General features: G+C 39.4%; 1 protein-coding gene across 1 annotated transcript; it reads right to left on the reverse strand.

The window, feature by feature from the left end:
• Window positions 1-876: 876 nt before the first annotated feature.
• Window positions 877-13,987, reverse strand: MRPS36 (mitochondrial ribosomal protein S36). Its single transcript, XM_032629013.1, has 4 exons — window positions 13,875-13,987; window positions 4,120-4,183; window positions 2,732-2,919; window positions 877-1,857 (listed from the first exon to the last, which is right to left on the reverse strand). The coding sequence occupies exons 1-4, from the start codon at window positions 13,914-13,916 to the stop codon at window positions 1,840-1,842; spliced, it is 312 nt and encodes a 103-aa protein (XP_032484904.1). The 5' UTR covers window positions 13,917-13,987; the 3' UTR covers window positions 877-1,839.
• Window positions 13,988-14,250: the final 263 nt, after the last annotated feature.

Raw genomic sequence — 14,250 nt, forward strand, 5'->3', positions numbered from 1 at the left:
CTGACCCAGAGAAACCATGAGCTATTAAGTGAGTGTTGTTTTCAGCCACTAAATTTGGGGGTGATTTGTTACAATGTAGTAGACAATACACTAATTTGATCCTGCCTATCACATTGTATAGTACTGGAGAAAAAACTGCAAGTTGGACAAACTGAGCGATTTGCTAACGGTTACAGATACTTAACTGTTTAACTCCTAAATGAAAACACAGGCTATTTACTCTAAGTCAAGCCCAAATTCTTTCTATGACACCATCCTCCTTGGGAGCTCATCCTATGACAGCAATTCCCACGAACATCCTTTTGCCATACCTCTAGTCATAAATTCTGTAAAAGTGATATATTTTTTCATTGGAACTTTCATGGCAGCAGCTGTAGTAAAGGTGGTCCTCAGACGGTACCAGTATTGGGGTTTCTAACTGCTGGCCCACGGCATTACTCAAGCCACTCTTCATTTCCTGCACCTACTCTGAGAGCAAAAAAATTGCCTTGGGCTTCCTTTTACTGAAATGAGAAAGCTAAGGAGAAAAAAAAGAATAGTGCTAGTTTTTAAGAAATTTTTCCAAGTATATTTTTGAAATAATAAAAAAGAAATCATGAATCATGTATTTCTCATAAGTTACCAGAATAGCTCATTGCTAGCACAAAACTCCTATTTCATATTCAAGTTGGGCAACATTTATACTAGGCCACAAAACAGAATTTACACGAAAAGCAGATCAACTCTGAAATAGTAAAAAAGAAAAAAAAGTATAAAGATTAATCCATACACAACTGGGCAAATACAAAAACGTACTCAACAATTCTACTGTGTCTATTACTCATGAGTTACCCTTACTATTAGGGATGACTTCTTTAACGCATATTCTAGAAATCATTAAAGGTATAGAAGAGAATTTATTTCACTTTGTGAGGCTTTACTTTCACAATCATACATACCCTTGGCACAGGAAGAGCCTATTAAAATTCTATAAACTGCCTTAATAAGGTGAATAGGTTGATTTTATGAGGCTTTTGGACAATGAAGTTTGAGAAAGTTTATGATTGTCAGGATTTCTACACATGATCACAATCAAAACAGTAAAATAAACCAAAGAACAAGACTTTCTTAACACCCCTAAAAACATAGTAACTTAAAATTTCTGGTCAAATGTTATTCCTATGCTATATTCATTTTGATCTCTTATTTTCCATTTGATACTCTGACATTTTTTTCTGAACACAGGTTACATAATCTTTTGTGTTAACTCCCTAGTCTTAATATCACAAAGGCATCTGTTTTACCATGGCTGTATTTTTATTATTTAGAGTACGATATGCTTATTGAGCCAGTTATTCTCCAGTAACTTTGTGAATGCAAAAACACTGAGAGAATTAAGAACAAATAATGCAGTCATTATTTCACTGATCCTTATCCAATTCCAGGAAAATTACTTCCAGAAAGCTGCAATTCTGCCGGATATATTCTTTCCATGTTTAAACAGAAACTGAAAGAGAAGTGAAATTATGGTAAACCTATGATTGTTCACTAGACATTGTGTACTTTTAATAGTTCAACACTGTAATGCTTGATAATTTGATTATCTGAGTAAATTAATAGGCTAACATTTAAAAATGTATACTTTAATAAGTATATAAACAATCAGGTAAGCTTGTGGAGAAGCTGACCAAGATACATAAATTAGGAGATACAAGTGTCCTAAATTTTCTATACTTCTTTTTTACAGAAATTTTATTAAAGTTGTTTAATGTACAATTTCTCATTTGTCATTCTGGAAGTCCTTCATTGTAAAGACTCTTCTTTGTCTGATTAAACAAACAGCAGCCACATTGTCAGTGATTATTCTGGACCTCCACGCTGAAAAGGAAGTAATAAAGCAATAAGATTAGGTGTTTCATTTACAAAGAAATGTTTTCATGGCCACTATACAAATTTGAAACATTTTAATCAAGTGATCTTTAGGTTTTAAAAACAATTTCAGATTTTTCATAGCTTTGGGGCACTCCTATCAATGTTATAAAGAATTTCAGATCTGAAGAGGACTCAAGGTTGACGTAGATCAATGGTCCTCAAATTTCTTGGTCCTTTACACTCTAAAAAATCAATGAAGGGGCTTCCCTGGAGGCGCAGTGGTTAAGAATCTGCCTGCCGATGCAGGGAACACAGGTTCGAGCCCTGGTCCGGGAAGATCACACATGCCGCAAAGCAACTAAGCCCATGCACCACGACTGCCCAGCCTGTGCTCTAGAGCCCGCAAGCCACAACTATAGAGTCCATGTGCCACAACTACTGAAGCCTGCGCGACTAGAGCCCGTGCTCCGCAACAAGAGAAGCCACCGCGATGAGAAGCCCATGCACTGCAACAAAGAGTAGCCCCCGCTTGCCGCAACTAGAGAAAGCCCATGCACAGCAACGACGACCCAACACAGCGAAAAGTAAATTAATTAAAAAAAAATTAATGAGGACCCTAAAGAGCTTTTTTCCATGGGGTATATATATTTTGCTATTTACCATACTATACTTCTACACACATATTCCTTCATGCACATTTACTGAGGGCTCGAACATCGTTTATTTCTCATAGTCCAGGCCTACGTGACCATCCCTGTCTTAGCTATGGACACACCTTGACAAGACAATGGGAAGAACATGGAAATCAGCAATATGAAACTCCAAAGCCAATAACGTTGAGGTGTTTTCCACAGTATTGGGATAAAGAGCAACAACGTACTTGGATAAATTCAATTTCTTCTTGAGATACAAGTTTCCTTCTGTACTTCTGAGGTAAAGTTTTTATTAACTCTGCAGTGTCTGGTGGACCCGGATGCATCAGCCAGTCTGGCGATTTACTTCCCTTAGAATGCTGTGAAATTGAAGAAGAGTGAGACGGTAGTCCTGCTGATCTCAGAACTTCTGACACTGAAATTAAAAAAAAAAAAAAAAAATAGAGGAATTGTTCGGTGTCTTAAAATACTATTTTGAATTATCTATCATTAAATAATCAAGTTATTCTTTTTTTTTTTTTTTTTTTTTTTTTGCGGTATACGGGCCTCTCACTGCTGTGGCATCTCCTGTTGCGGAGCACAGGCTCCGGATGCGCAGGCTCAGCGGCCATGGCTCACAGGCCCAGCCGCTCCGCGGCATGTGGGATATTCCCGGACCGGGGCAGGAACCCGCGTCCCCCGCATCCGCAGGCGGACTCCCAACCACTGCGCCACCAGGGAAGCCCTCAAGTTATTCTTAAAATGATAAGTATTACAATCCAAGAGATAAGTATTATAGAGTAACTTCGTTGGGTAGCTATATATAGTTTCATAAAGTTCTTTTTAAAGCAAATGAGGTAGTTTTAAGTGAATGAATCACTAAATTGAAGAGTAAGTTCATAAAATAATGAAATTTCTAGGTAGTGGAGTTCAACCCGTATGGATAACTTACATTACTTAAATTTTGTCATATGGTAGAGATTACAGGTAATACCATACAATGGAGAATAAGAAAGTTGGTAAATGCAGATGAGATTTGTTTTCTCCATACTTGTTTGTCACCTATATCTTAATTTTTCAAGAGTTACAATAAGTTAAAAATATCCATACAAAATTTGTTAAAATTCTCCCTGAATTAAAGGTCAAGTATCTTATAATTAAAGACAGCTGACAGAGCAGTAAGAGAAAAACAGAACTTGTTCAGAATCTTCAGTTACTGTAATAGGCAATGATTGTTAAGTTCTAAGGCAATCCAAGAAATATTTACTGCCTCAATGAACAGATAAATCAGTGAATGAAAGAAAAGGTTAGCTGGGAGAGAAATATAGGAATGGTGGTTATTCATCATAATCTCTGCAAATATAAGCATGGGACATTCTTCTGAAGGACAGATGGTGGAACAAAAATTCCCATATATAAACACAGTATCATTAAAAATTCAGAAATATCTACTGTCAAGTTACTACTTTTTTACAAGGAGATAATAGAAAGTTAGTTAATGCAACCTAACATACCATTGTGATCTAAGCTACCATTGTCTACCGGATTCTAAAATGAGAAATATTGTGTATAATAGAATATTCATGTATAAATCTGCATGTACATATCTTTTTAGTATAAATAAACTACAGCTTACCATTGGGTTTAGGATTGTCTCTTCTGTCAGGGAACCTTATTAATGGAGTATGTGGCTTGACTACCTAAAGGAAAAATAAAATGCATGAAAAAGAAATGAAGCACTAAAATAACCTCATTTACTACATAAGAAATCATCTAATGAACCTCACAAGCAGATGCCTTTGTTAAAATAAAATAACTTAGTACCTGACAGCAACTTTAAATTTTACTATTTTAAATTTTACTCTTTCCCAACAAGGATAGCTAGTCTATGAACTATTATCTGATGTTCATAAGAACTTTGTACTTTATACATCACAAGATATTTTACTGTACTGCCTACTGACCTCAAAACAACCCCATAAGGTGATAAGGATTTTATGTTGCATGATTTCTAAATCACCCTGATGACTGGTAAGAATTGGAAGTTTCCGGGCTTCCCTGGTGGCGCAGTGGTTGCGAATCTGCCTGCGAATGCAGGGGACACGGGTTCGAGCCCTAGTCCGGGAAGATCCCGCATGCGGAGCAACTGGGCCCGTGAGCCACAATTACTGAGCCTGCGCGTCTGGAGCCTGTGCGCCACAGAGAACAAGAGAGGCAACGATAGTGAGAGGCCCACGCACGGCGATGAAGAGTGGACCCCGCTTGCCACAACTAGAGAAAGCCCTCACACAGAAACGAAGACCCAACACAGCCATAAATTAATTAAAAAAAAAAAAAAAAAAAAAAAAAAAAAGAATTGGAAGTTTCCTGACTTGTATTGAGTGTTGTTTCTCTACTATGTTAACACCTAGTGCTTTAGATAGAATAGGATAAAAAGCATATTGAAAATTAGGTAATCAAAAAAATACTTTTTCTGACTACAAAAGTAACCCATGTTCTGTGTAAAAAATTTGGAAAAAACACAGAAAAGCACAAAGAAGAAAACACCATCTATAAGCCAAAACCCACATAAAATAGATTTAAACATTTGATAGCCCTTGACTTCAGCCTTTTTCCTATACCCATAGAAATGCATGTATTTAGAACACTGTTTTTAATAAGATATTTGAAGAGTATTAATGTTTTATCCCTAAAATTCCAGTTAATGCTACAGAGGAGCTTAAGCAGAACTTTCAGTATGAAATCTTCTGAATATATATAAAATGCTGAGACTCTAATAAACAGAGCACTATTTTTTACTAACGTAATCTGTAAGTTGCTGTGTAACTAGTGAGACAGGTGTGTGTTTATCTGCAATATATTTGTATATATGTACTACACATTACACATTTTATATGAGTACAGAAGCAAATAGGCTTGTAGGGATGGGTCTGAAAACTAACCACCATAATTCTGCTGCTGTGAGAAAATGCTGGAAGACAGTTGTCTCCCTAAGCATTAAAGCATGTTCACATCTTTCGTGTTAAAAAACAAACCTTCTCACTCCATGTAGTACCTGTTTCTTTTCATAGCCAGGCTTCTTGAAAGAGTGTTCTTTCCTTCCTATAGTCCTAAACTTTTCAAGGATAAACTTCAAACTCGCATTTGGCACACACAGGCCCATCATGATCAGGTCTCTCCCTACCTCTCTAGCCTCATTCCCCACCACTGTACCTTTCACTCCAGGTATTCTGAAGTACTTTTCATTTCCCTAACTCCTCATACCATTTCCATCCCCATTCAATCTACAGCTTGTGTGCTCTGCCACGAATCTCTCCCAGGTCCCACCCCGCTTCCATGCCTCCACTTTCATCTGACTGCTTATCTTTGAAAACAGCTCAACTGTCACTCCTTTCTAAGAAGATTCCCGATTCCTAAATCTGATTTTAAAACTCCTCCTGTGTTTCCACAGCAACCTGAACATCTTAAGAATATTGTGTAGAGGACAGTAAATGAGCCAATGATTACAGGAGAGCAAAGCTCCTGGAAAGGCAGAGATGGAAAATTAAGTACTTCTGCAGCAGTAGCCAGTACGTAGTAAATGCTCAGCAAACATCTGACAAATGAGTGAATAGACCATTTGTAGGTAAGGGTTAACTGTATAGGTATGTGAGTATGTATACACACACTTAAACAAATGTACATACACAAGAGAGAAAGAATCCATTTCAACATTGCTTTTGTACACTTAAAAATATGGTTGGGCTTCCCTGGTGGCGCAGTGGTTGGGCGTCTGCCTGCCGATGCAGGGGACGCGGGTTCGTGCCCTGGTCCGGGAGGATCCCACATGCCGCGGAGCGGCTGGGCCTGTGGGCCATAGCCGCTGGGCCTGCGCGTCCAGAGCCTGTGCTCCGCAGCGGGAGAGGCCACAACAGTGAGAGGCCCACGTGCCGGGAAAAAAAAAAAAAAAAGGTAATATGCCCATATAGATTAAATTCCCACAGCTTGGTATCCCCCCTTTTTAAGAGAAAATTTTAAAAATACATAAAAGTAGACAGAGTAGTATAATAAACCCTGATAAACACATCACACAATTTCAACAGTAATCAATCTTATTTCATCAACCCTTCCCCCATTAAACAAATCCCAGTCATCTCATCTCATCTGTTAATACCATCTACATGTATCACTAACAGAAAAGGATTTGGTTAAACCATAGTCCCAATACTTTTCCCACACTTAACAAAAATAATTCTTTAATATCATCTATTATTTAGCTATGCTCAAATTTTCCTGTCTCAAAATTGTCTTTTTTAAACTCTAAATGTAAATACAAAGAGAAACAAATAAGTCTGTCAATTAGTTGACCAGCTTATAACTAAGGAATAAAAAGGAGCTAATCCAAATAACTTTCATAGTGCTTGGACTATATACCTTCAGTCTGAAGACAAAAAGAAATACAAAGAAATCTTGAACTTTTTACTTAGTAGGTTGGTTGTATAGATATAGCTATACATTTTGTATATATTGTAGGACTAAGCAAATGAGTATATTGATGTTTGTGGAACGCAGGGGTTTCCCTGTGAGAGAAAGAACATACAAATATGGGATGAGGGAAGGCAAGGAAGAATACTGTAGTGTTAAGACTGGAATCTGAGGTAATCAGTAGGAAGTCAGGATAAATGCCATGAGTTTATTCAACCAGCCCCCTGTTAATTTGGGTTGTTAATTTGAGTCGTTTCCAATCTTCTTCCAGTTCTCATATACCACTGGGCACACCCCCACTCACCCCACCCCCCAGTCTTTCTCACTATGGACATCTCCCACCAGAGTATTCTATCTGTTACAAATGATGAAACTATATTAACACGTCATTATCACCCAAAGTTTTACATTAGAGTTCATTCTTGGTGTTGTACATTCTATGGGTTTTGACAAATGTACAATGACATATTCACTATTATAGCATCATCTGTGTTCTGCCTACTCATCCCTTCATTCCCCAGTCTCTGGCAACCACTGATCTGTTTACTGTCTCCACAGTTTTGCCTTTTCCAGAATGTCATGCAGATGGAATCATACAGCATGTAGCCTTTTCAGATTGGCTTCTTTCATTTAGTAACATGCATGTATGTTTCTTCCATGATTTTTCCTGGCTTGGTAGCTTATTTCTTTTTGAAATAACATTATAAATTATATTTGTATAATATACAAATATATAATTATATAATAATATATTACAATAATATAATTTGGGTTGAATAATATTACATTGTCTGGATGTACCACAGTTTATTTATCCATTCACCTACTGAAAGACATCTTGGTTGTTTCCAAGTTTTGGCAATTATAAATGAAGCTGCTATAAACATCCATGTGCAGGTTTTTGTTCGGACGTAAGTTTTCAATTCATTTGGGTAGAAGTGCGATTGTTCAACCATATGGTAAAAGTATGTTTAGTTGTGTAAGAAACTGCCAAACTGCCTCCCGAAGTGGCTGTGGCACTTTGCATTCTCAACAGCAGTGAATGAGAGTTCCCGTTGCTCCACCTCCTTGTCAGCATTTGGTGGTGTCAGTATTCTGGGTTTCAGCCATTCTAATAGGTATATAGAGGTGTCTTACTGTCGTTTTAATTTGCAATTAATTCCCTAATGACTATGATGTTGAACATCGTTTCATATCATTGTCATCTGTATATCTTCTTTGATGAGGTGTTTGTTCAGCTCTTTTGCCCATTTTTTAGTCAGGCTGTTTTCATTGTTGACTTTTTTTTTCTTTCATTTTTTTTTTTTTCCAGTACGCGGGTCTCTCACTATTGCGGCCTCTCCCATTGCAGAGCACAGGCTCTGGACACACAGGCTCAGCGGCCATGGCTCACGGGCCCAGCCGCTCTGCGGCATGTGGGATCTTCCCGGCCTGGGGCACGAACCCATGTCCCCTGCATCGGCAGGCGGACTCTCAACCACTGCGCCACCAGGGAAGCCCCATTTTTTTAAACATAAATTTATTTGTTATTTTTGGCTGCACTGGGCCTTCGTTGCTGTGCGCGGGCTTCCTCTAGTTGCAGGTGAGCATGGACTCATCATTGCAGTGGCTTCTCTTGTTGCAGAGCACGTGCTCTAGGGCGTATGAGCTTCAGTAGTTGTGGATCGTGGGCTCTAGAGCCCAGGCTCAGTAGCTGTGGTGCATGGGCTTAGCTCCTCCATGGCATGTGGGATCTTCCCAGATCAGGGCTCGAACCTGTGTCCCCTGCATTGGCAGGCAGATTCTTAACCACTGTGCCACCAGGGAACTTTTAAGAGTTCTTTATATATCTTGAATAACATCCTTTATTAGATATTCTTTTTGCAAATATTTTCTCCCAATCTGTGGCTTGTCTTCTCATTCTCTTCACAGTGTCTTTTGCAGACCAGAAATTTTTAATTTTAATGACATCCAGTTTATCGATTATTTCTTTCATGGATTGTGCATTTGGTGTTGTATTTAAAAAGTCACTGCCAAACCCAAGATCATCTAAGTTTTCTTCTCTGTTATCTTCTAGAAGTTTTATAGTTTTCCACTTTACATATAGGCCTATGATCCATTCTGAGTTAATTTTTGTGAAAGGTATAACGTCTGTGTCTAGATTCATGTTTTGCAAGTGGATATCTAGTTGTTCCAGCAACATTTATTGAAAAGACTATCTTTTCTCTATTGTATCACCTTTGCTTCTTTGTCAAAGATCAGTTGACTATCCTGTTATTTCTACCTTTCTAAGTCTCTTAGTTTTAGCTGTGCCTCATATATAGCATAGCATTGAATATTCATTTGTTGGCCAATCTGAGAATACTTTTAAAAGGGCAGTTACACCATTTAAATTTATAGATACAACTCACAAGTTTGGTGTATTTTCTGTCATATCATTATATGATTATTTAAATATAAAGTCCTTTGTCATATGATCTTTTTCTTTGCTTTCATTTGTGGGGTTTGTTGTTTTGTTTTTTGGTATTTGGAAAGATTTGTACTTTTGTATAATGTTTATGTTATGTTGCTACCTTTAGATAATACTCTTAGTTGCCCGTTTCTGAGATACTATCTATTGGTTCACTATTATGAGAAAGAATGAAAGTAGTTGATGGTAATCTCTTCTCTGCCTTCCCTCCCCATCTTTTACTACCATTTAATAACCAGAGGCAATTAGCAAGTTTATTCTACCTTCTATATACTCTTTCCCTTACTCCCTCCATTTTAAAAGTTTTATTAGATCTATACTGTCAAAAAAATAATATTACCAACAAGTCTTTCTCCCTTATCTGCATTATTTAGTCTTAGTTCTATAGTTAAATACATTCAGTGCTTACCAGTTCCTATATTAAAACAGCCACAAGTACAAATAAGTATTTCTTAGTTGTCTGAAGCTCATTCTCTGTGAGAGCTGTAAGAAGAGCTTCAGGGAACAATATTCCCTGAGTTATTAAAGGTTTAGAAGAGTTTGTGGCCTTTACACTTGAAGGTCAATGTAGCTAGATAAAGCTTTGGTTCACATTTTCTTTAACTACCTTAATGAAGTATTATTGTTGAAAACTCTGATAACTTCCATTCTCTTTTAAGTGCTTGGTCTTGTCACTTGGATCACCAAATAATTTTTTCTTTAAAATTTAATGATTTTACTAGAATATACTCATTAATCAAACATACTGGATCAAATATACAAGGTATAACTTTAAGTTTTCTTTTATATCAGGAAAGTTTTATTAAATTATAGGTTTTGAGACTTGGTCAACTCTATCTACTTTCACTTTTTCATAGACTACTTATACAAAAGTTGCATCGTCTTGTCTTTATTGTCTCTATGATTTTCTCTGAAACCCTTTCACCTTTTTTCATTATCAGTGATTTCTTTTAGAAACTATTATTCTATTAAGGAATCCACTTCTATGATTCATGAAGCCCAGGCAGAGTTAACAGTGACGAGTTCTGGAGGTAACACTCCACTCTGGACTTTCTGGTTATAACCACCATCTCCTCTCTCTACCTCAACTGAAAACCGAGCCTCATGAGGCCTCAATCCCTGCTCTCCTGTTCGTGGAAGATGCCAAAGCCAACTATGTAAGAGGCTTTTTTAGAGGAGAAGACAACTCTTGTCTTCCCAGAAGACAAACCCTCTACTTTGCTTTATAAGGCAGATAGCAACCCCAAACTGCAGACAGGTTGGGACCTGCCTAGGCCTCAATCATTATCTGTGACTTTTTAAAAAAAATCATTTTTGTCCTTTCCTCCACTATTTCCTTTAGCAAAACTTCCAAGTTGCCTATTGACCTTTATATTCTTTCCAGTTTAGCATCCATTCCTGAAAGGTTCTTTTCTTTTACTCTTAATTGTTTACTGAGTTCAGAACTGTACCATCCCTAAAATCTTAATCTAAAATCTAAACTCAACTACAACCTTTTAACTTACAACTCTCTTCTCTGTTATTTCCCACCATCAGTTCCAGCAAGCCCTTCATTTCCTTTATCGTTCCCTTTTCTCCCAGTCAATTGGTTCCATCCTGACTTTACTTCCTTTCTCATCTAGCCTAGAACCTACAGTCCATTCAAAAACCTCTTAGCACTCTCAACTGCCTTGCTGGAGGTTTATTTTCACCTCACCTGTAGAGCTCAAACCCTGAATTAATCCAACCACTTATCTTCTTCCCCTGTGTCTCATGCAGCCAAACGATTTCCTGAATGATTAACTATCTCCTTTCTACTACTGCATCATCCCAAACATATCAAATATATACTGCTTGGCATTTATTTTATTATTATTATTTTTAAATAAATTTATTTATGTATTTATTTTGGGCTGCATTGGGTCTTCGTTGTTGCATGCGGGCTTTCTCTAGTTGTGCTGAGTGGAGGCTACTCTTCGTTGTGGTGCGTGGGCTCCTCATTGTGGTGGCTTCTCTTGTTGCGGAGCACGGGCTCTAGGCACACGGGCTTCAGTAGTTGTGGCACATGGGCTCAGTAGTTGTGGCTCAGGGGCTGTAGACAGCAGGCTCAGTAGTTGTGGCGCACAGGCTTAGTTGCTCTGCAGCATGTGGAATCTCCCTGGACCAGGGCTTGAACCTGTGTCCCCTGCACTGGCAGGCGGATTCTTAGCCACTGCACCACCAGGGAAGCCTCTGCTTGGCATTTAGCAGGCATTTAATGAACACTTATAAATTACTCTCCTAAAATTACTTTTGAATACCCTGTGGTCCAGCCAAATCCCTCTACTTAATGGTGACACTATGCTTTGTGAATTCCTATCAGTTTGTGCCAGCCTGCTGAAATACTACTCTTTCTTCAAGACACCAATCAACAGCCATGTTCTAAGCTCTGTGGAGGCACCATGTATTGTCTTGTTGGCACTGCAGTCTCAGCAATGAGTATAGGCCTGGCACAAAAGTATTCAATACATTTTGCTAATGTTAACATGTAATTATTACATAATGTCAGCACATACTGCTTTGTATTATGAACCTGAATACAAGTCTTTGCAGCTTTGTTAAAAGGAGACAGACCATTTCTTTTTTTTTTTTTTTTTTTTTTTTTTTTTTTTTTTTTTTTTTTTTTTTTGCGGGACGTGGGCCTCTCACTGTTGTGGCCTCTCCCCTTGCGGAACACAGGCTCCGGATGCGCAGGCCCAGCGGCCATGGCTTACGGGCCCAGCCGCTCTGCGGCATGTGGGATCCTCCCGGACTGGGGCACGAACCCATGTCCCCTGCATCGGCAGGCGGACTCTCAACCACTGCGCCACCAGGGAAGCCCCACCATTTCTTACTGTATATCTCACAGCATCTTTTTTATTGTTGTTGCATATATCAATAGTAAGTTCTTTATTATTGCTGTGTACTGTTCCATTTTAACAAATCTACCACACCTTATCTTGCTAATGGACATTTGGATAATTTCTGGTTTAGGGGTTATTATTAATAAAGCAACTATGAACATTTTTTTGAACATTTTTATATAGTTTTTTAAATAGGTATATGCACTCATTTCTCTGGGATATAAACCTATGAGAAAAACTGCTTGGACATAGGGTAGGTATGTTTAACTAGTATTAGAGGCCCACAAAAGTTTTTCGAAGTGACTGTACCATTTTATATTCCCACTAGCATTGTATGAGAGTTTCAGGTGCTTCATGTTCTCATCACTACTTGGTATTGTCAGTCTTTTTAATAATTTTGGTGGGTGTGGTAGTACTTCCTGGTTTTAATTTGCATTTTCGTGGCAAATAATGATGTTGAGTATCTTTTCACTGGCTTAGTGCTCATTTGAATATCTTGTTTTGTGCAGTATCAAGTTTTTCTTACCCATTTTAAAAACTGGGCTATATATTATGGATATATATAATTATCTATTATGGATACCAGTCCTTTGTCGGATGTTTTCCTGTCCTCACAGCACCTTTAACGCTCAATAACTACCCCGTTGAATGAATAAGTGAGGATCATTCGTTGCAATGGGAGCAAAGACTGGGATCTAGGATTCTCTTTCAGAGCGAAATAACTTTAAGAAAAGGTCTTTTAAGAGATGTACAAAGGGAAATGCACTTCTCGTGTCAAAGTTAAAAGGTAATTGTACAATAATATACTTTAAGAGTTGAAAAAAACTCGTAAAGCAACCACAAAAGTGGAGATTGTGGCCCATTATATACCAATTTTACCTCTCCTATTTAAGCTAGAGATCACAGCTGGAGAAGCAAAAACAAAAGCTGTCAGGAGTTAGTAACTGATGTGTGGATTAACAATAAAGTTCCTCTAGCGCCAATCTAAATTCAGGGGAAAAAAGCTTAGGAAACCAACACTAAGACATATATTACAGATAAACTTAAATATGTATTTTTTCCATTCTCCCCCATCCAGCCTGTAACCAGACGCTGGTTGGTGGGGGAGAACCCGCCTCCGGCGAGGACGCAGCCCGCGGGGCCAATTCTCTGGCCATTCCCAAGACCTTGAAGGGACACCAGGTCAGAAGCAGGGTTCGCTTCCTTTCACTCACCGCTACCGCCTTCCTTCCGATTGGCTGATCCGCGGCAACACAGATAATACTGGTCGCTGATTGGCCAGGATATTGCCAGGACAGCCAAGCCTGCAGACTCCTAACAGGCTAACGAGGTCCCGGTGGAGGGCAGTCCAGGGACTTCGGAACAGCTATGTGCCTACCTGCTGAGATGCACTCCCGCGGCCTGGCTCGAACCCTCAGCTGCGGTCCCCGGCTCACTGCCCGACCCAACGAGCTCAAGGTCCAATTCTTACATACACCCCGGGAAGCCGCTGCTGGCCCTATGCAGGGCCGTGGTCACCGCGCAGGCTCCACCACCGCCTCTCCTCCCCAGCGCCGGTGCTACAGTCAGCACCATCCCTACTGCCTACGGCGCGGAAAGGCAACCGAGTCTCCTTACCTGAACGACCCTGCTGGCAGACGCCATCTTGCTGCCCATCATGACCCCCGAGAGGGGCAGCTTCCGGGGCCCTGGCGAGCAGCGGCTATAACAGGAGTCCTGGGCGGCTGGGGGCGGGCTCTACCTGTGACGTCACGGAGGAGGAGCGGGCGCTCGGGAGAGACCCTCCTCCACTGCGGAGCTAGCCCCACCCACTTGTGCCTGACACCGCCCCTCCTCTCTTACTGCCTGGGAACTGACCCAGGTGTTTCCCATTGCTTCGTTTTGCAGACGAAGGTTTGTGGTATTGTATTTATTTTGTTCACCGGCCTATGAGTGATCTGGGACCATTTCTTCTCCAGATAGGCAGTTTCCAGTCTCAGTGTAGTCCAAAATT

This window comes from Phocoena sinus, chromosome 3 (genome assembly GCF_008692025.1).
Source record: "Phocoena sinus isolate mPhoSin1 chromosome 3, mPhoSin1.pri, whole genome shotgun sequence".
Lineage (NCBI taxonomy): Eukaryota > Metazoa > Chordata > Mammalia > Artiodactyla > Phocoenidae > Phocoena > Phocoena sinus.

Excerpts from the sequence above, each read along its gene's own strand:
- MRPS36 (XM_032629013.1), bottom strand. The coding sequence starts at position 13,916 with ATGATGGGCAGCAAGATGGCGTCTGCCAGCAGGGTCGTTCAG. Across the intron at positions 4,184-13,874 it reads CTGCCAGCAGGGTCGTTCAG|GTAGTCAAGCCACATACTCC; the intron begins GTAAGGAGACTC and ends TTTTTCCTTTAG. Across the intron at positions 2,920-4,119 it reads AGACAATCCTAAACCCAATG|TGTCAGAAGTTCTGAGATCA; the intron begins GTAAGCTGTAGT and ends TTTTAATTTCAG.